Genomic DNA, 23,381 nt, shown 5'->3' with positions numbered 1-23,381 from the left:
GCGCAGTTGGAGGCAGCTATTAAAGCTCAGCGTGTTAAGGAGGTTCTTCAGTCAAACAGAGACAGCGCTCTTAAACGGCCGCGTGGTAGGCCGCCTAAGCGACAGGGTACTCAATCCGGGAACACGAACCCGCCGGCAGGAACAATTAAATCTAGGCTGCGTGGAATAGAGGAGGTGGAACGTAATCCACAATCTGAGGATTTGATTAACAAACGTATGCAAGAGGCGAAAGAGTTGGGGCATAACCCAATGGGTTATGTGATTGAACAGCGGACGTCGAAGAGCGGCAAAGTTATGAGCAATGTTGTTGACTTTACGGCTAACAGTTGGGCAGATAAAGTGGAGAGGGGGGAGTCCCAATCCACTAACACTCATTAGTTTTTATGAACTTGCTTGTCTGGAACGTCCGTGGGCTCACGGATGAAACCAAACTTCTTCTGAAAGAGCATTGTGCCTCTTTTTCGCCGTTGGTGGTCGGTATTCTGGAACCTAAAATGGCTTTTCATAATTGCCCTGCTTCTTTTTGGCGTTCTTTGAATGTGGTTCCTTGTCATCAGAACTCCAGAGTTGATATGTGTTCGAATATTTGGGTGTTCGTTCATCCTGTTGTTTCTGTCAGAATTGAGTTATCTACTGATCAGGTTGTTTTATTGAGTTGTGTTTGGCTTCATCATAACTTTAGGGTTGCTGTGGTTCACGGCTCAAACTCTCATATTGAACGGCGCACTCTGTGGCTGGATTTGCTGAATTATTTTGATGGTCAGACGGTTTTCATTGGTGATTTCAATGCTGTTAAGGGAGCTCATGAACGGATTAGCACCCGTCTCCCAAATGCAGCCGCCTGCAGAGAGTTCAACGATTTTATTGCTGCTTCTGGGTTTGTGGAACCCCAGACTTCTGGTCTTCGATTTACTTGGTCGGGCCGGAGGTTTATGCCTTCTCATGTTGAGTCAGTTCTTGACAGGGCAATTGTTTCGAATTCTTTTTCCGATAACTGGCAGTCTATAACGTCACATGCTCTTCCCCGTGTGACGTCTGATCATGCACCATTGGTGCTTATTTGTTGTCAAGCCCAGCAGACTAGTCGTCGTTTCTTCAAGTTCTTACATATGTGGACTAGTCATCCGGATTTTGAGAGTTTCGTTGAAAAATCTTGGCGGAACACGGTGGACACGCGATGTCCGATTTATAGGGTTATGTTTAAGCTTAAACGGCTGCGAAAAGAGCTGCAAAATTGGAATAGATCTGTCTTTGGGAATGTTGATATTTCAATCGCTACTGCGCAGCAGGAGTTATTGGAGATTCAGGCTCAGATTTCACAGGAAGGGTATACGGATGCGCTTTTTGACGCTGAGGTTTTAGCTCAGGCTAAAATTAATGTGTCTTTATCCAGAAAGAGTAGTCTGCTTCGTCAGAAATGTAGAGTCAAGTGGCTGCATGATGGAGATCGTAACAACTCGTTTTTTCACTCCCTGCTTCGTTACAAAAAGAGATCTTATATGATTGCCCATCTTGAGATTAATAATAAGATGGTTTATGATCAGGAGGAGATTGGTGGTCATATTGTTCAGTTTTTTACTAGTCTCTTTGCAGAAGATCAAACAGCTGAGGTGGATATTGTGCAGATTGAGGCTGTTATTGAGCACACGGTTTCTTCGGCTCAGAATGCCTTACTGTCTAGGATTCCTGATCAGGAGGAGATTACTGCTGCGGTTTTTGACATGGATCCACACAGTGCTGCGGGTCCGGATGGATTTTGTGGTCGGTTCTATCATGCTTGCTGGAGTATCATTAAGCAGGATATCTGGGAGGCTGTTAGGAATTTCTTTGTGGCTTCCTATCTTCTGACAGGTTGCAACTCCAATACTTTGATTCTCATTCCGAAGAAAGAGACGGTGAATTCAGTTACTGATCTGAGGCCTATTGTGCTTTCGAATTTCATTTTCAAAATCATTTCGAAAGTTTTGGCTACGAGGCTGAGCGGTGTGGCGGCGGAGTTGGTCTCCAAGCATCAGTTTGGTTTTGTTAGAGGTCGTTCCATTCATGACTGCATTATGCTTGGTTCTGAGGGGGTTAACTGCCTCAAGCGTTCTCATGGGGGGATTAACATGGCTTGTAAGATTGATATCAGAAAGGCTTTTGATACCTTACGTTGGGATTTTCTTCTTAAGGTTTTGCGAGTTGGAGGCTACTCTGAAACTTTCATCAGATGGATTGATATTATTCTTCGTTCTGCTAGACTTTCAATTCTTTATAACAACAATCTTTGTGGTTATTTTCAGTGTTCTAGAGGCGTCAGGCAGGGGGATCCTTTGTCCCCAATTTTATTTGGAATTGCTGAAGATGTGCTCAGTGTCCTCTTCCAGAATTGTGTTGATTCTGGTAATCTTGTTCCAATGAAAATTACCAGAGGTACTGCTTTCCCTTCTCATCTTCTTTATGCAGATGATATTTTGGTGTTTGGTCGTGCAACGACTGCGAATGCTCGAAAGATCACTCATATTTTTGAGTTTTATGGCTCTCTTTCCGGCCAGATCTGTTCTATGGAGAAATCTCACGTTTATTTTGGGGACAAGACTCCTAACAGGTTGAAACGTCATATCATTAATATTTTGAAGTTCAGGAAGGGATCTCTGTCGTTCAATTATCTAGGCGTGCCTATTTTCTCTGGGCGGGTCAAAGCCTCTTTCTTGCGTGCAATTCATGATCGGATTATTCTCAAGTTTGCTAGATGGAAGGGCATGCAGCTTTCTATGGCTGGTAGAATTTGTTTGGTGAAGTCTGTGATTCAGAGTTCTATTACGCATTCTATGATGGTGTATCGCTGGCCGAGAAGTCTCATTAAGGAGCTGGATTTGAAGTGTCGGAATTTTATCTGGACTGGCGATGTCTCCAAGAGACCCAGCTGCCCGGTTCGTTGGGCGAGGGTGTGTGCTATTAAGGAGGAGGGTGGTCTTGGAATTCGTTCATTTGATATTATGAACAAGAGCTACTTGATGAAGATGGCGTGGAACATTATTGGTGGGCATTGTTTCAGTCATCAGATTATGCGCAGTAGATATTTGACGCCGCTTTGCCGTCCTACCAAGGCGGCGGCGTCTTCGATCTGGTTGGGCTTGAGGCCGGAAATCACTGAGTTAGTTGATGACGCTTATTGTTATGTGGGTGAAGGAACTTCGATCAATTTTTGGATTGATGATTGGCTTGGTTACTCTCTTGTGAAGCGCTGTGGTGTCCCGGATTTTCTTTTGCAGACGCTGACTTGCTCAGTGGCGGATTATTTTTATGAAGGGATTTGGCATTTCACTCAAAACTTTATAAATGTCTTCCCAGAAATCGTTTGTGATATCCTGCTTCTTCCTGTCGGGGAGGGTTCGGATGATAGGTTTTGGAAGAGTTCTGTGCATGGTACGGTCTCTGCTGCCGCAGCTTTCTCAAAACGCTGTCATGGGTTTCCTTATGTTAAGTGGGGTTCTTGGAGTTGGGAAAATTTCATCCCGGTTCGACGTTCGTTGCTTTGTTGGAGGCTGATTCATAACCGTTTACCTACTTTTGATTGCCTCATTAAGCAAGGACTGATTATGCCTAATTTTTGCTGTTTTTGCTATAGGAGTGGGGAGTCTATCGATCATCTTTTCTGGCAATGCAGCGAGCTTAGACATGTTTGGGAGGAGTTCCTAAACTGGTTTAATTTTAATGGTGAGCATGTTGATATCCATGGTTTCTTAGTTACTGCATGGAATCATAAGCCTAGCTCTCAAGTTCTGACGTACTGGAAGGCTGATATTATTTATCTTCTTTGGGCTATTTGGCATCAAAGAAACGAGTGTGTGTTCAAAGGGAAGGTTTTTAGCAGGCAGCGTTTGCTACAACACATTAGGATTACTTTTAAAGAAGTTGAAGCTAACTTCAGCAAGTTGGGTTGTATGAATAACAGTTGGTCGGATTATTTGATTCTTAGGAGGATTGGGGTGGCGTCTAAAGCCTCGCCGCCTCCTATTTTTGTAAATGTGCATTGGTGGCCTCCGATTCTACAGTGGATTAAGGTCAACACTGATGGCTCTGCTTTGGGAGCTCCGGGGAAGATCGCTGCTGGCGGAGTTTTTCGGGATAATCATGGTTGTGTCCGTGGGTGTTTTCATCAAGATGGTGGCAAAGGGTTTGCCTTTGAAGCGGAGTTTCTTGCGGTCATTCTCGCGATTCAAATTGCGCATGAGCGGAACTGGCGGTTTTTATGGGTGGAATCAGATTCTACTTATATTGTGAATCTTTTTGGAAGGCGGGATTATTTGGTTCCGTGGCGCTTCGTGGCTGCTTGGAAGAAGACCTTGGGTTTGCTTAGAGATTTCAACTTGCAGGTTACTCATATTTACAGGGAGGGCAATAAGCCGGCGGATATTATGGCAAGCGAGGGGGTGCCAAATGGTTGGTGGCTCCATGCGATTGAGGCTATCAAGACGGCGGTTGGTCTTGACATGGCTTCTCACAGCCACGTTCGTTTACGTTATTGATGAGTTTTGGTTGTGGTTTGGCTTGCGCTTGGGTGGAGCGATTCATCTTGGCCCTCGGTTTTGTTTGCTCTGCGGTTTCGAGGGGTCACAGCGATGGCGTCTTTCCGGCCATGTACCCGTCTTCTTCTTTTCTTTTATGTTGTTTTGTTCCTTTTCTGTGCTTTTGGGAGCCGGGATTTTTAAGGGGCGATGGTTCGGCCGGAGCTTCTGAAAATTTTCCAACTAAGCTTCTTAGGCACCTTTTCTTAAACGAGTACTCATTTTCCTCTTGCTGAGGTTTTAATGAGGCTCGGCCCTTAGTTTGCTCCACTCTGTACTCTCAAGGGTTTTGGTTCTGCCGTCTTTTTTCTCTTTTCCTCTTTAATAAAAATTTTATTTAAAAAAAAATCATGGTGTGTTTACCAGGTTGAAAAATCTGATGTAAGTGCCCCTGATATTGAAAATAATTTGATTGGTCAAGTTTTTCTCTTCAAGGTTCAACATATAAATGAGAGTGAGTTTAGAAAGGATCGTCCCTACACTGTGAATAAGATTAGTAACAAAATATTTCACTCACATTGTTCTCTTGCTTTAATTCCATTATACCATATAGGGTAAGGCGAACAATTAAGACGTTAATATCTTGATTTGATATGTGTTATGAGAGGGATATATAGGCTTATCACTTTTTTACAGTTTTGGTAGTTCCTCAAGTTTGTACTTTTCTTACAGCTTTGGTTATTCTTATATAGTTTTATCCAACAGAACTGCTTTGGCCATGAGTTCATGTATTGTCACTCTTCCTGATCCACAGCTAGATATATTAATAGTGTTTCTTTGTCTCAGGTGCTTGGTTTTTTGGTAGTATTTCTTGAGTGCTAAGAAGACTCAGCAATTGGCAGGAAACAGTTAAATGCACAAAAATCCATTTTTGTTGGTAAGCTTCTGCCCGCTAGAAACATGAGTCGTATAATTAGAAGGGAACAAGATGTCTAAATACAATCCTGTGGAACAATAAAGCTCACAGTTTTGTGCCTCTTTTTTTTTTCAGGAACAAAAAATTTAGAGGTTTATTCTGAGGATCAATTGTAATGTATTCTCAAAGGTTTATTGTTTTAATTATATTTTTTTAGTAGTTTTCTTCCTTTAGGTGGTGGAGAAGTTGCTATTTTTGTTCATGATTAATGATGGTACATGGCGTATTGGCTGCATAAGATAGATGGGTTTATGATACACAAGACATTCAGAAGTACTGGAAGTATTAACAGATGATATAGCTATTTAAAGAGTTATATATTATGAGATAGCAATCAGGCCTGTGAAAGATTACGTACCATTTCATTGATTTCTGCATCTGCCTTAGAGTCCAAAGTTGTGATTAATGTAACTTTTATTAATTAAATATTTTGAAAATCAAATCAACCTATCATTAACCCACCATCAAAGTATAAATATAAATAAGAAACATCAAATTATATATAAAAAAGAGTTATATTTAAATTTACATATAAAATAATTTATTGTGTGTATATATAATATATGTACATATAAATATGTAACTCTGCGCATCGCGCGCGGGGGCACAACTAGTTTTCTTATATGGCAAAAAAAATCTCTTTATTCACTTTTTCACCTTTTCACCTACCACACTTACACTAAATACTATTTTCTTAATTTTCGTGCCGAAAAGAATTGCCTTAAAATTCATGTGGGATGGAGGAAGTAATAATTTCCTAATATAGACTATGCATAAGATTTCGGTGGTCTTGTGAGTGCTATAGATCTTTTGAAAGCCCACTGCGAATACCAACATAGAGTATGCATAAGATATGATTTCGAAGTCGTCACTAGTTTTTGTTTTCTTGTTACCCTTTTTATGTTTGCAACTTTCCATGTGAAATATCAGCTACATGGCAAACCACTTTTAATATTCCACTTCACATCTTGAAGCCATATGAACTCTTTTACTTTTTCAATTCATGAGTATTTTATTCCATGTCTCACTCGCCACTACCAAGACAAAAAATTTTAGAGTAAAAGCAGGAAAAAAAAAGGTAACTTTCTTGTAGCAATGAATATATAGTCATAATTCCGGATTTCCACCTCGCTCATAGAGTCCCAAAACAAAAAGTAAACCAATTTTGGACAGGATTATTTCAAATTATCAAAATTTCAGATTTTAGAATCAATATCACTAATGAATAAATCTCAACAAGATGTAAGATTCGAACAAGGGAACTTCAATATAGAGTAGTCGATTTCATAAATAAACAACTCTCACTCAAGAGGAAGCCCTCAAATGGAGTGGCATAGCAGCTCAGCTTACACATATCAAATCACATACTATAATGGGAGTTACCAAAAACTCCCAAAACAAACATCATAAGATAAAATTTAAAAAAAAAAAAAAAGAGTAACACATACTAGTAGACTAAATTGATAGTAGATAATATAGTCTAATGATGTAGTATGTGAAAAATCAAGGGCATTTTGGTCCTCCTTGCTGAGTCTTCCAGTTATTGTAGCAAGGGCAGACAGCTTTATTCCCATAATACCCCGGGGGAACGCATAGACACTTTTTGCAGCACTTTTGACAGAAGAACATGCACGGTTTGTGGTATTGGGTCTTGCTGCACCTCCTCGTGCACTGCGATGGGCATTCTGGTCATTTCACATTTCACATATGTTAGTATACTCGCATTTGACCAAAGTCAAAGGATTCATACATTCAATCACATAACATTCCATATTTCCATTGATTAATAAGTAGAATGTCGGATCTCAACTAGTATTATTTTTTAGTAATGCTGATTTATATATATATATATTTTAACTAGATCAGATATAATGCAGCAAAAATTGAACACTTACGGTAGCTCTTGAGGCTGCCAGGGCCATATCCACTCTGTAATTCACCAACAAAAACACAGAAATTAGCACATTTTAATTTACAGAAAATTTAATTTGAAAAAGAACAAAAAGAAGTTATAAATTAATAGAAATCCAACCTTGCTCAACTGACCCTCAAACTGGGATGCCATGACCTGTGATACAAAAAGGGGCGTGAGAAATGAATGTAGAGCACATTTTCTTCACGCACTAAATCACATTATTTGATGTGGAAAACACACACACACACATTACTCACGGGAATGTGCAGCATGGAGATGGCGAAAAGAGCGAGAAGCAGAAAGGCGAAGTACTTAGCCATATTTTAGGTGAGGCAGAGAAAGCAAAATCCCCTCTATGAAGAAATGAATGTAGAGATGAGAAGAGGGGTTTTTGGTGTGGGGAAGCAACATTGATTTGTGGGGGCTATAAATAGAGAGGTACGATGGTTGGGTGTGGTTATCATTTTTGTAGGTCCCACCTTGTCTAATTTTCATATGCACAACCAAATAATTTACATCTCATTTTGCACTCACATAAATGAAATTTTTAATTTTCTGGATTTTTCACCGGAAATAAAACCCCCCCAACTTTAGATCTGATCTGACTAATCAAAATTGAAAATTAATCAACGTTCTGCCCCCCCCCCCCCCAATATATTTTTAAAATTCTTTTGTATCCAAAATTATGATAAATATATGTTATTTTCTTTGTTTTATACATTTATTTTGATTTTAATACCTCAAAAAAAGTTATTTGTGATTAGTAATCTTATAAATTAAATAAAAAAATCAATTTGTTCTTTCTATTAATTATTTGACGTTAATGAAAGGAAAAATGATGAAATCGAGTTTTGATTTTCTATGTGATTTATAAAATGAATGATCTCAATAACAATTTTGATCAAGTATTAGAATCAAAATAAATGTATAAAAGATAACGCTAACGTGATCTAAAAGTGAATAATAATCGGCGTAACATAACATTTCTCTCTCTATATTACTTAAATTCTTAATTTTTTATATGCCTCGCATACATAGCATCTAAGTATAGTTGTGATTGTGAATATCTTCTCTTCCAAAAAAAAAAAAAAATATATGAAGAATATCATACCCTAAAATAAAATATTCCGTGTGAATCGATGTTACTAGCTAGATTTAGATAGTTGCATCACATGCCTCACACGGTCTATCTCTCTTTCTCTCTCTGGCATTATTATCCCCATTTTCTTGTTATTCATTTGTGGTTACGGTTTAGATCTGCACTACACATATACAAGAACAGAAGTTTTAGCAGGTTGGTTGATGGAGAATTCATTGACTATTTATAGCCCACTACAACAATAATTGCTATATACAAAATCTTTGATGGATTCACACACTTTTGTGAAAAACTAATTTGTTTATTTATTTTGATGATGTGAAATACTAATTTTGAGGAAAAATACAACCAGCTTCTTAATTTGTGTTGCACTTCAGTGTTACATGATCTATTCATCACTCGTCACATCAGTACAATAGTCTACCAAATTAATTGAAACGTAGATTGATTAATTTCGAGGAATATAATTAATTTAGCCAATACGTAAAATGGTTTGAAATCATTTAATGCATTCAGAATTTCAGATTACACAAACTTATAACTTGAACAATTACTTGAATCGATCGACCTTTAATTTGCCTTCACCAATAATGCTCTTGGAAATTGAAGTAACGCCGGTTTCTAAGAGTCCAAATTCATGAAATTCATTCAAATCACTATCTTCGTAAATACGAAATAAACGCAGTAGTTTACAAATTACAAACGATGATTTTGGCATTAAAAATTAGTAGTAGTAATTTTGATAAACCCTTTAATTTTATGTACAATACTCTCGCCATCTATTAAAATTATGGCAGTGGTTTGAAGGCATCGATTTTAATAAATTAATGGTTGAAATATGTGTATAAAATGAAGAAAGAAACTCATCAGAGTTGATTTATTAATTAGACAATTACTAAATGATATACTTGAGAATATTACTTCCTCCGTCCCACCAATCTTGACATGTTTTCCTTTTTGGGCCGTCCCACGAATCTTAACACATTTTCAAATAAAGTTATTACATTATCTCTCCTACTTTATCACTTTTATACTTTATTAACTATACACTTAAAACACTAATCTACAACTCCTTAATTCTCGTGTCGAAACCAAACGTGTCAAAATTCGTGGGACAGGGGGGGAGTAGTTTTTTTTGTAAGTATTGAATATATATAAATGAGGTTGAAAATATATCGGAATAGAAGCAAGGCCGGCCCTGACATTCCGGGAGCCCTAGGCGAAAGGAAAAAAAAAGGCCCCCTAGAAAATGAAGCTTCATAATTTTATAGCAAATTTGAGATAGTTGTATATATAACTAACATTATTATAAAGTGCAATAAATCATAAATTAATGACCAAATAATTATAGAAATAAAGTAGATTTTTAATACTTTGGGAACAATTATCAATAACCTCTTCAAAAATACCCCATGTTTAAAGTATAAAATTGCTAATACATTTAACTTTTTTTGAGATATAGTAGAATGCAAATATATACTATAATTTTATTGATTTTAATTTTAAAAAACTTCTTTCTACTAAAGTTACAATAACCAGTATAGTCTTTTTTTTAGGGGACAATAGCCACATTATAATCAACAATATTCTATATCCAATAAAAATATTAGAAAAATAATCTAAATTTTTTAATAGGATTAATATTAGTGGACTTGTATTTATTTTGGGCCCCCCTAAATTTAAGGGGCCCTAGGCCCTTGCCCCTTTGGCCCTATGCAAGGGCCGGCTCTGAATAGAAGTACCAAATTTGTTATAGACTAACTAAAATGACAAAAAGATCACACTTTTTGTAAACATGAAATATCACTAATAGGTAATGAAACTATCGAGTGATAAATTCTTAATCGTTTCCTAAATTACTCTCACCTACCAACTTTAATTCATAGAATCATTAATATTATTTTATGAGTGGTGGCACATGAACACGATTTGCAGAAATGAAACAGATAATTTGATTTCGAGAGGATCGATTAATCTATTCACTAGTCTCCACATGACTATATGTGGTAGCGATCATGAGCTAGCAAATAATAAATCTTATTAATATATATTTTCAAGGACTAAACAAAGATACAAGAAAGAAATTCGAATATTCTTGAAAAGCTAATTATAACTTGAGTAAAGGAGTTCATAACCTTACTTATAGGGTGATCGTTTGTATTTAAATTATTTCTCTCTTTTGTTTATTTGAAAGTCGTTATATATATATACTTTTATAGTCCAATAATTTGATATAAGAACATTTATATTGATTGAGTCAATGCTTGACCTATCGATGCTTCCGACGCACTTATTTATTCTGCATTAGGTGAGCTCATCATGTTGACTCATTTGATCAATTAATTGAATTAAGTCACATGTATACTGCATCAGTTGACTCATCGGTCAAGTCAGCTCGAGCCAAACGCATGAATGCATACGTCACACATAAAAAAATATTATGAGATAGGTATGAGTCATGTCTCAAATCACTCCACCCTATATCGACTGATTCATCGTCAATATTGACTCGAATCGATGGATAAATTAATCCGCTCTGAATGCTCTAAATCAACCAAAATTGCACTCTAAAACGTTGGTAGCTAGTTTCAAAATCGGCACCTTTAATTTTTAGGGCTATATGAGAGCATCTCCACCCCACGTGTCGAAGGGGGCGTCGATCCGGGTCGCCAAACTGGTGGCCGCGCTGGAGATGCGGCCAGATTCGAAGTCGAGGCTTAGGGAAGAATCGGGTCGAAGGGGAGAAGAATGAGACGCGTCCGGCGGACGCGCCTATTTAAAAAAAATTTGTTTGAGAAATTCTGTTTGGAGATGAAACAAATATAGCCCACTCGAAAAATTCTATTTGGAGATGACAAAATTTGGGCTGGAAAATGTTGCAGAGATGGGAAAATTTTGGGGAAGACGATGGGGGGAGAAAAGGGTAGGTGGGTAGGTGTTTGACTTTTTTTTTAAATATTTTTAATATGTTTTGTTTTATTTATTGTTTTTGATTTTTTTGAATTTTAAAATTTAGCATCTTTTAATTCTTTTTCGTAATTTGTAGGAATTTTAAATTTTAGTAATTTTTTAGTTATTTAAATTATGTAATTTTTTTAATTATTTAAATTAAAATATTTTTATTTTTAATGTAATGTTTAATTTTAATTTTAATGAAATTTAAAATTTAAAAATAAAAATATAGAAATTTTAATTTTGTGGAAATGAGGATCTAAGCACCTCTCTAAGACACAATGCATTGGAGAGGGATGTGTATTAGGTGGGGACCACCATCTAAGACACCCCCTAAGAGCATCAACAACGCTGGGTGCGAAGGCTGGATCGAACCCGGCCTATCGCACCCGCCGGTTTTGCTGCACCCGGGTGCAATGGGGGTGGGGCGATGGAACGCACCAGCAGCGAACGGGAGCGAAGGAGGGGGCGTGTTTACACGCGCCCCTTTTCAAACCAAAAAAAAAAAGGAAAATTGAAAAAAAAAAATTGCAATTTAAATAAATCGGCAGTAGCCGTTTTTTTTTACCGTTTTTTTCTATCTGTTGCCTTTTTTTTTTTAATTCTTAGCACCTATATATATATATCAACAAATAATTTAGGATTTTTTATTTTATGTTTGTTTTAATTTAAGTAATTTAGGATTTTAATTTCTTGTATTGCAACTTTAATTCAATCAATGTAGGATTTGAATTTGAATTCAATGAAATTTTAATTTATCAATTATTGTAAATTTAAAATGAAAACTAGAATAAAACTATATCAAAAATAAAATAAAATCTATTGCACCCAAGTGAGTGCAATACCATTGCTGGAGTGGGTGCAATGCAAGGGTTGTTGATGCTCTAAGGACCAATGCATTGGAGATGGCTCAGAGTATGATACGTCACCAATCACCATACCCATATAGTAATCAATAGAAAAATAAAAACATTATATTCTCTTTTTTTGAGGTAAACATAATATACTATTATTAGAAAGTAGAGAAAGATGAGATGCAAAGATTTAATTGCATGTGAGGCGTTAGTTAGGGAAGTTGGGGTAGTGGGCCCCATTCAACAATAAATTTCAAAACTGGTCATATTTTGCAACCCCAAAATTTAACCCCATTCCATTGTAATTCTATCAACAACAAAAAAATGTGTGTTTTATATTAATTTTAAGCCATGGGATAGAGTGATAAAATGTAGAACTGAGTAGCTGAAAATTGAAATACTGTAATACTATAATTAAATAAGTGTAAAATTAATAATTCATTCAAAATAAACGGTTAATTAATTTGAACTATTTTTTTTAATCAATCATATCACTCAAAGTAAACACTCTCTGAATATATTGATTTATTGATAGTGTAATTAAAGTTTGAGTTTAAATTACTTAGATTCGAGTTCATCGCGATAAAATTATTTTAAATGTTTTTTTATTTTTAAAAAAATATTAAAGAAAATAGTATGTATTTTAATTGAAAAATAGAATGAGAGAGAAAGAGAAAGAGCAAAATGCATGTGGTGGGCACATGGTTTGGACAAGAGAGCGGTGCCCTTCGCTGTAAAACACATATCCAAAACGTACATTTCAGTACATTGCATGTTCATTTCGTCAAATGTCTGTCCAAAATCCAACCATAAATTTGAATTCTTTTTCGGTGCAAGCTGCTACTGTGGGATTTTCTGCACCTCATTTTATTTCATCTAATTATTTTCAGCATCATTATTCAGGATAATAAAATTATAGTGTAAAATGTGTAATTATAGTTAAAATTAACTCCCAAAAAAAGAAACAAATCAAATGAGAACAACCCAAAAAGAATACTAGCCAAATTAAATGGGATGAAAAAAGTATAGTACAAACAAATATATGAAAACGCCTAATTTAAGTGACAAAGTTTAGTCACCCAAATATTCTCATTTGTAAAAAAATTTGGGTTCAATCCCGTCTACATGCGATATAGTTTTTCTATATTTGTGTGGTGTAGTGATCTTGCCTGCGTGCGGGATGACTTATTGATTATATAATAGATACCTCTTGTAATTTTTTTTTAAAATGTATAATATATGAAACTATTAAGCTTTAACTTCACTTTTATTTTAAGGACTACCTCTTTATGGACAATATTGGTTTTCCTTTGTTGTTGAAAACTTGAGTAATTGATAAATGGGTTCAAGATTTTAAATACCACATTCTAAAAGTGGAGCGTTTAATAGCCCCACATTAAAACTAACAATTTTGTATACCAAAATGAATCAAAAGATTAAAATATCATTTACGGTCTCCACCACTTTAATTTCCGCGCAACATGACACGTGCCCACGATCGTGGACACGATGGGCACGATCGTGGACACGATAGGGCTAGGGGTGTAAATGAGCCGAGTCGAGTCGAGTATTGACATACTCGAGCTCGAGCTCGAGCTCGAGCTCGGTCTATATGTATCAAGCTCGAGCTCGAGCTCGACTTGCTCGAGTTTGAGATTTTTGAGCTCGAGCTCGACTCGATTGCATATTCGATGAGCTCGAGCTCGACTCGGTTTGACTCGATTATTGAATCTTAATCGAACTCGAGCTCGTTTAGGCTCGGTGAGCCCGAGCTCGTTTAAGCTCGTCTCATACATGCTTCAACAAATGTATATATTATGAGCTATATTAGTAATTAAGCTATAATATAGGGATAAAATTGTAATTTGTTTGAAAGCTCGATTAGGCTCGCGAGCCTAACGAGTCGAGTATGGTGAAACTCGAACTCGGGCTCGATACCTAGTCGAGTAGCTCGAGCTCGACTCGACTTATACCGAGTCGATTTCGAGTAATTTTCGAGTCGATCTCGAGTAGCTCGCGAGCTAGCTCGACTCACTTACACCCCTAGATAGGGCATGATCGTGTCCATCATCGTGTGCACCATCGTGGGCACGATGGACATGATCGTGTCCACCATCGTGGACACATGTAATGTTGCGCGAAAATTAAAGTAGTGGGGACCGTAAGGAGTATTTTAGTCCTTTCGCAGATTTTGTTATATAAAATAGTTAGTTTTAAAGAGGAGTTAAAAAACATATCACTTTTAAAAGATGATATTTTTTATAAGTTTCCTCTTGATAAATACTAGTACTATAAACTATGGATGAGGGGATGTGTAGATCCAAAAATTATCGATATAGGTTGAACTTGGTATAAAATAGAATATGTAGGTATTTACACGAGGTTAGGAAGTGGTAGCCTCTAATCTGAATTTTTTTGGGCAGTTTCGTACAGTTCATTGTTATCTTTTCATCAATTAAATAATATATGTACATTGAAAGCATATAAATAATCATCTTTTACGTATTTTTTTAATTCATTCTTTTACAAAAATAAATTAATTTTTATTATTAATAATTTACAATCTTAACTCAAACTCAAAATTAAAAATTAATTAAAAAAGAAAAATAGATAAAAATAAATCACTATAAAACGTTAAGCAACTACCGTGAATTCTACTATTATTAAAGTGTGTTATATTCCATGTCTCATCTTATTTCTTCTAATATACCCGGGCCCTGGATGAGGGATTACTCAAAAATCGAAATTATGGCGATTATTCAAGGGATCGTCGTTTGTGTGGAGAATGATATCTCGCCGGTGGAAATTTACACGGATTCGATTCTTGCAGCGCGAGTTATGGTGAGTGAAGATGAGCATTCTCGATGTTTGCCCAATGATTTAAAAGAGATAGTTCAAGCTGCGAGGCAAACCTTCCTTATTAATGTGAAACATGTGTTTCGTGACGCTAATACTGCTGCTCATAGTTTAGCGAACTTTTCTTGTCGTTGCTCTGAGCCCGTCTGTTGAACGAGAGAGTTCCCCTCTTGGCTTAGAGAGATTGTTTCTGTTGACTCTTCTTAATATTATGGTTACGTGTTGGTTCTCAAAAAAAAAAAAAAATCGAAATACCTGCGTTCTTTTATAAAACATTAATTGAACCTTTTATGGTCTTTTTTTAAATAAATTGCTACAAAAACACAACATTTCTTCAAAAAGGAATACGAAAAACACAACATTGTCTCGAAAATACTACGCCAACCCAATTTTGTATTTTACTCTAATAATAGTACATTTTAAAACAAAAATGAAAAACTTTCATTACCAATTAGATCAACAACAACAACAACAATAATACCTTCGAATTCTCAAAAAAAAAAAAATCTTGGAGGTAGGATCGAATTTATCCTTTTCATTCTATGTAGGATCCAAAGCAACTGGACCATACTACTGTTGCTCTTTATAGGGTGGATGATTTAATTGGGCCTTTTTCTTAGAACGGGCCTCAACTAGAAATAATCATAACAATCAAACTAAAATTTTCAATTAATCATATATAATTAATTCATTTGCAGGCCATTCAAAATTTAACAATCCAAAGAGTTTGAATGAAATAGAAACATTGTGAGAGGAAAGTTTAATCCAAATAGAACAATGGGTTTGATCAAACGTTCATTTATTCAAGGGTTCAAGCATTTTGAGCGCAAACAACAAAACTAACGAGTTATAAATCTACACTATGTATTAAATTATATAGGTAATATCTATACTATATTAAAACAACAGTTTTCAATTAGAAATTGATTTCAAATCAATTTCAATGGCAATTTTGTGATTTCTTACAAAACTAATGACTTATTGTATGTATTCAAAAATTAAGTAACTAACTCAATTAAAATAGCATAACCCATCATTTTTAAAAAAAAAAATGCACACCCCACGTTTAAAAAGAAAAATTGCATAACCCACGTTTATAATTCCATAATGAATTATATGTTTATATGTGTATATATACACAATTTATAAGGCATTGGTTATAAATAATTTATAAATTTATATTTATATAATAATTTATAATATATTAAGAAGATAATTTTTAATTTCAAATTGATTTCAAAATTAATAAGTGGCAATTTTGTAATTATAAAAAATTGAAGTTTTATTTGTACAATATAATTTTTTCTTTGTGTTCTTATTTTTTAATATTATTTCTTTCTAAAATTGTGAAATTAAAATTATTTATAAATATATCAAATTAAATATCATGATAAGAGCATTAATTTGATATATTTTATGTAAATATTTGATTTAAAATGGAGAGTTATATTTATTTAAAGATTAATGATTTTTAAAAATTCTCTCTCATCTCTCCTCTTTTTTTGAATAAATCAATTTTTTCTATTTTATTCTTTTTACATATTATTTATGCCTTTTCACAATATCAATTTTTATTATTGTGGATTTTTCTTTGTTTTTTTATTTTTTTTAATATTCAACTCAAATATATTAAGTGAAAAATTAATTTTTTTCTTATATTTAATTGAGCTGGTATCAATTTATATATATAAAAATATAAAAACGTTTTCCGTGCATTGCACGGGGTGCAAATGCTAGTATAATAAATGAAGCAATTAAGGATTCCATTTAAGAACAAATAACGAAACCTTATTGTTATTGTTATACTTATGGTTGAAATTGATTGATGTACAATTTTTTGGGAGATTTCCATTTTCATTTTTAAAACACACTCGCGTAAATTATTTTCGTAAAGGTAACTACTTTAGACTCTTTTTTTATTATTATTATTAGCCTTGCCAAAAAAAATAAATGAACAGAAAATTTGGTGAAACTTGAAAAATTTCTCGATCTTGCATGATCGTTTCCAGAGTGGGCCTTCACATATTAAAATTCAGACCTTTAATTTTATTTTTTTTCAGAACGAAGTTTACGTTATTATGATTCAAACAATGGTATGGCCCATATTAAAAATAGCAGCACGATTTGAAGAAATTTGGGCTAAACTTTATTCGGCCTCGAAATAATGACCTGCATTATTATTATGGATAATTCTATTAACAGACCCTATTTAATATTTATTCACCACAGTCCCCTATTTAAGAAAATCAATTTGATGAACAAAAGTTAATTAGTTTCCGTTTGAGGGTGCGTATATATGTGCCAATGGTCGATCACTTAGTTGATTATCAAGACATTAAAATCTAAGTAGTGAGAGTATCTTCCTAAGCAAGAGTAAATGACTAAGAGGTGTAAGCTCCTTAAAATAGAATTTCAGTTGTGTATTGTAGTTTATAAACTCTTTCAAAGTGTTTGGCAAAATAAGTTATAAAAATAAATGCCCCAATAAATAAGTTCGTATACAAGTTATTTTCTTATTATCTTATAAGAGTGCGTTTATTTTGATGGATAAATTTATCATTCAAAAAGGAATGATAACAAAAATTTATGCCTTTAAATGTGTCTTTTCTTTTCCAACATTTAACACAAAAGAGAAATGCACCATTTTTCCTTCCTTATTTTCACTTCAAGGATGGATAATATTATCCACTCAAAAATGGAGGGATAATATTATCCATCCTTGAAGTGAAAATGAGGAAGGAAAAATGGTGAATTTCTCTTTTGTGTCAAATGTTGAAAAAGAAAGGAGACATCTAAAAGCATAAATTTTTGTTATTTCTCATTTTCCAATGATAAATTTATCCATCAAAGGAAACGCACCATAAGCAACAATCATTTTACAAAACGAACTCAATTCTGATGTGTTATTTTCATTATATATAATTTCAATTTCATCACTCTATAACTTTTTGTCTCTACCTCACAATTCGCTCTAATTTATAAGAGCGAATTATCCACACACTTTGACAACTTGTAATTTTTTGAAAATATTTCATCTTATAAGCTCTTGAAGAGAAAGAATCTCCAAAGAAGAGTTGCGATTACACTCGATAATAGAGAGAGCAACTTTCTCATAAAATGACCAATAATGTCCTTCTAGCTCTCTCACTCCCAACAACGCTAAGTGGACAACACTGAAGCCGGGGATGCTAATATTGGACGATAGCGTTCCTTTCCAATAAGGGGGACAATGTCTTGTGGTTGGATTTTCGTTACCGGATCACGTTAGGGTGGTGTTGGCGGTTGTGACCAGGCCGATTGGTTCTACGACTACGGTTTTACTTGGAGAACTTCACATCTTGCTGCTAGGTGTTGGTTTCTGTTTTGAGTATGATTTTGGATTGGTGGATATTTTTACTGATTTTTTTTTTTGGGTTCCGTTTTGAGTCGGCTCTTTAAACGATAATTTTTGGGAAGCTTTTGAACATGCAAGGAAGCACATAGTTTTTTATTTTTGTCATACACATAAGGAGGCGAATGCAATCGCTCATAAATTGGTTAACAAGTTGCAACTGTTACTCAAGATTTAATGATCCGGAGGTCGGACTTTTCATTTTGGCTTCTTGAATGAATAAATTTTCTTTTCGTCTCAAGATAAAATTAGAAGCTATGAGCTATTGGTAAAATATAGTAAAATTTGAGGACACAACACTTATCCATAGTAAATATCCAAAGATAAATTATACCTTTCTCAGTATCTAAGTATGATATCAAATTCATCATAATAAGATGTTAAATGCACTAAAAACTTCCGCGAGAGTGTTAATGGTATATCTGAATCCAAACTCGTATCTATCTATATATTTATAATTATATTATGTTAGGATCAAAATTTTATCTTGTCTCATGAATTTTGATTTATCAAGTACTCTTACACAATATTCTTTGTATTAAATCGGACACAAAAACTTAAATGAGCGCCGTTATAAATTTGCGCTCACCATATGCGCGCGCCCGACCCGCTCTGCAATGGGTCTTTTGACCCATTTTGTAAATTAAAAAAAAAAATCCGCTTTTTTTGGCCAGGACTTCTCAGTTCTCACCGCCTGAAAAGATCTCTCTCTCTCTCTTATTTTCTCTCTCTTCCACTCCTGCGTCCCGATGAAATTTCGCCGCCTCTTCTCTCTTCAAGGGCGTTAGCCGCCGTGGCTTCGTCCGGCGAGGTGCGCCTTGTCGCAGGCCCTGCCTCTCCTTCATCTTACTCCTTACGTGTTTCTCCTCACATTCAGAAAACACTATCTTAGTAAAAATGACACAATTTTTCTTAGTAAAAGACACTATCTACTTCATAAATGACATTGTTTGGATAAATGAATAACACTACTTATGAATTACACTATCTACTTCATAAATGCCACCGCCAGCTGCATTTGTAGCTGCGACACTTGGTTCTGGTGGTGGTGGAGATGCTTGTGAAGGGAGGTGCGGCGCAGTCGGGGTGCACGGTGGCGCAGATGAGCTTGAGCCCGTGCCTGAACTACGTGAGTGGAAACTCGTCGAACCCGTCAGCGTCGTGCTGCACGAGCTTGTCGAGCGTGGTGGGGGCGCAACCGCAGTGCCTGTGCACGCTGCTCAAAGGCGGGGGCTCCAGGTTGGGCATCACGGTCAATCAGACCATCGCGCTCGCTCTGCCCGGAGTCTGCAAGGTGCGAGACGCACTTACTTGTTGCTTTTCTTGTTGCTTTTCTTGGTGTTCTGCAGGGACAGAGCAGAGAAGCCGAGTCCGACAGAGCGGAGAAGTGAAGAAGGTACCGAGCAGCGAAGTCGTCTCCCCGCTGAGCAGCGAAGTAGTCTCCCCTCTGACGAGCAGCGAAGTTGGGTGCCAGCGGGATCAGTCCAGCGGAATCGAGTCCAGCGGAGTCCAGTGCAGCGGGATCTCTGCACTGTGAATTGACACTATGTGATTTTGAAATTGACACTATAACATTTTAAATGATATTTGAAATGACACTTTAAGATTTAGAATGACACATAGTGTCGTTTTGAAATCTTGTAATCTCATTTTGAATTGTTATAGTGTCATTTGAAGTCTTGTAGTATCATTTCAATTGTTGAAGTTTCATTTGAAATGTCATAGTGTCATTAGAGTTGTCAACTGGGCCGGGCCGGCCCAGCCCGAACCGGCCCAAGCCCGGTATGGGCCGGCCCAGGACCAGCCCACTTGATCGAATGGGTTAGTTGGGCCGGGCCAACCCTTTGAAATGGGCTCCATTTGGGCTATTTATCAAACCCAAGCCCGGCCCAGGACCAGGATCGTTAGAAGCCCAGCCCAAGCCCGGCCCAGGACCAGGACCAGGCCCAGCCCAGGACCGGTCCAAGCCCAATAATTTAGGTTAAATATTATTTATATATTTATTCCTCTTATTCAATATTCAATTCCCTACACAATTTAGCAATACTAAAATATTAAACCCAATAAAATATTAAACCTATTTAAAGCCCAAGGACCATTTGTCAAATATATAAATAAGCTCAAAATAATTTAAAGATAATAATTACAAATTTAAAACAATCTAAAATTGAAAACTCATTCGTACCCAACTGAAGCTCATTCGAAGTACAACCCAGTATAAGCCCATCATACTCGACCCAGCATAAGCCCATGTGAGGCCCGGCCCATTTGAGGCCCAAGCCCACTAGACATGTGGTCCTGAATCGGGCTGGGTTCGATATTTTATAAAAAGCCCGGCCCAGGACCGGCCCATTTCAAATGTGGGCTTGGGCTGGGCTGGGCCTAACTCCTTACGGGCTCAACCGGGCCTGGGCCGGGCCGGGCTGGCCCAGCCCAGTTGACAACTCTAAGTGTCATTTGAAATCTTGTAGTGTCATTTGAAATATCATAGTGTCATTTGAAATATCGTAGTGTCATTTGAAAGTTTGTAATGTCATTCGGAATGTCATAGTGTCATTTGAAATCTCGTAGTGTCTTTTGAAATCTCGTAGTGTCATTTGAAATGCCATAGTGTCATTTGAAATCTCGTAGTGTCATTTGAAATCTCGTAGTGTCATTTGAAATGTCATAATGTCATTTAAAATGTCATAGTATCATTTGAAATCTTGTAGTGTCATTTGAAATATCATAGTGTCATTTGAAATCTTGTAGTATCATTTAAAAGGTCATAGTGTCATTTGAAATATCGTAGTGTCATTTGAAAGTTTGTAATGTCATTCGGAATGTCATAGTGTCATTTGAAATCTCGTAGTGTCTTTTGAAATGTCATTTTGAAATCTTGTAGTGTCATTTAAAAGGTCATAGTATCATTTGAAAATATCGTAGTGTCATTTAAATGTCATAGTGCCATTTGAAATGTCATAGTGTCATTTGAAATATCATAGTGTCATTTGAAATCTTGTAGTGTCATTTATATACTACATACTTAAAAGAAAGAAACTACAAGTATTAAGAGAAAAAAAAACTACATACTTAAAAGAAAGAAACTATAGAAACTTATAGAAGAAAGAAACTACAAGTAAAAAGAAAGAAACTATATATTTAAAAGAAAGAAACTATAGAAAAAAAATAAAGAAACTATAGAAATTAAATGATAAAATAAAGAAATTATAGAAATAAATGAAAAACTGAGAAAAAAGTTAAAAACTATATATATGTATATATAATTTAAAATTGAAAAAACAAAAAGAAAGAGAAAAAATACGTAATATATGTCAAAAAAGTGAGAAACACTTGAAACAATGACACTGTTTTTTTTAGTAAAAAACACTTTAAAAACACAAATTAAAACACTTGGAAAAGAATGAAACAATGACACTGTTTTTTTTAGTAAAAAAAACTTTAAAAACACAAATTAAAACACTTTAATAATGTGGGTGTGGAAAGAAGGGGAGCTGGGATTCGAACCCACAACCCAATGTCTACATATAGGCCCCAACTGCGCTACCTTCTCAATTGGTAACAATTCCTTTCGAATTATATATAATTAGTAATAAAGTCATTACATTTTTTTTAATACATAAATTGGAGCCGGATCTCGGGTCCGACCCGGCCCAAACCCGCGCTCACTGTGCGCGCAGAAATGGTACGACGCTCACGTAAGTGCGTCTCTAAATCGGATTCGGATACCCATGCTATGCGTATGTTATCTTTGATTGTAAATTTCTCATAAAAAGATGAGGAATAAGAAAAAATGAAAAAATATTATCTTTCCCATTTTTTTTTTTCGTGTTCTTTAAGGTGGAAAATATAGTTTATCATATTAATGCCCCAAAGAAAATACTCCCTCCGTCCCATGAAGCGTGACCCATTTCTTTTTGGCACGGGAATTAAAAAATTGGTATTTTGTGTGTTAAGTGTGGTAGGTGAAAAAGTGAAAAGGTGAATAAAGGGTAAATTTTTTGCCATTTTTAGAAATAGGTCAAGCTTCGTGGGACAACCCAAAAAGGAAAGTGGGTCACGCTTCGCGGGACGGAGGGAGTATTATCATATCAATCCCCCGTGATAATATTATCATGAATTGATGTGAAAAGAGAGAAAATGGACTGTCCAAATTTTTTCCATCTTACGCGGAGAAAATTATCCTTCCTACAGGATATGTGAAAATAATGAAAAATGAGTAAAAATACATATGTTTTTCAAAATTTCCCATCAAAGAGAAGGCTATAAGTACTTTAGCCCATTAGAAGGTGTTTGACTAACTTATAAAATCTTTAAAACAATTTGTAAGTTGTTCGTGTGCTTATAAGCTCTTGCGAAGTATTTAACAAAATAAAATTATAAATAAAAGATATTTGCTTTAAAATACACAAAGTTTCAATAAATTCTAATTTTTCCCATTACCTTTAAAACTTGAAAGAAAAAAAAAATACACCATCTTTCGATTTTTTTCCACGGGTATGAAATACCCCCAAATATAAGCTGATTTTAGACTTTTGACTTAGATTTTTTGATACTTAAGTGTAAGGAATTTTCAATCCAGAGATACATCAGCTTTATCATGCCACTTTTATTATCCCTCACGCTTAGGTATCAAAAAATCTAAGTAAAAAACTCTAAAATAATTAGCTTCCATTTACAGGGTATTTCATACCCGTGGAAAAATTAGAAAAAATCGAAAGGTCATGTATTTTTTTTTTCCAAATTTTAAAGATGAGAAAAATCAGAATTTGTTGAAAGTTCGTGTATGTTACAACAAATATCCCTATAAATAAATAGTTTATTTATTTATAATAGACGAATACTCTT

The 23,381-nt window shown here is 35.4% G+C and overlaps 2 protein-coding genes across 2 annotated transcripts in view; one reads left to right on the top strand and one right to left on the bottom strand.

Moving 5' to 3' along the window:
- The first annotated feature begins 494 nt into the window (after window positions 1-494).
- Window positions 495-4,511, top strand: LOC131003701 (uncharacterized). The gene has a single exon (XM_057930247.1). It carries the CDS (start codon window positions 495-497, stop codon window positions 4,509-4,511), a length of 4,017 nt encoding a protein of 1,338 aa, XP_057786230.1.
- A 2,218-nt stretch (window positions 4,512-6,729) lies between these two features.
- LOC131003688 (gibberellin-regulated protein 6-like) overlaps window positions 6,730-23,381 on the bottom strand; it is a 98,289-nt gene continuing 81,637 nt past the window's right edge. Inside the window, exons 2-5 of the mRNA XM_057930234.1 lie at window positions 7,639-7,728; window positions 7,499-7,534; window positions 7,362-7,395; window positions 6,730-7,151 (exon numbers count right to left, since the gene is read on the bottom strand). Coding sequence (XP_057786217.1) covers window positions 6,970-7,151; window positions 7,362-7,395; window positions 7,499-7,534; window positions 7,639-7,701 — 315 coding nt within the window. The 5' untranslated portion in view covers window positions 7,702-7,728 and the 3' untranslated portion in view covers window positions 6,730-6,969. The remainder of the gene's footprint in view (window positions 7,152-7,361; window positions 7,396-7,498; window positions 7,535-7,638; window positions 7,729-23,381) is intronic.

Source organism: Salvia miltiorrhiza, unplaced genomic scaffold (assembly GCF_028751815.1).
Source record: "Salvia miltiorrhiza cultivar Shanhuang (shh) unplaced genomic scaffold, IMPLAD_Smil_shh original_scaffold_259, whole genome shotgun sequence".
In the NCBI taxonomy this organism is placed as follows: domain Eukaryota; kingdom Viridiplantae; phylum Streptophyta; class Magnoliopsida; order Lamiales; family Lamiaceae; genus Salvia; species Salvia miltiorrhiza.
This window is presented reverse-complemented; position numbering and strand designations above follow the sequence as displayed.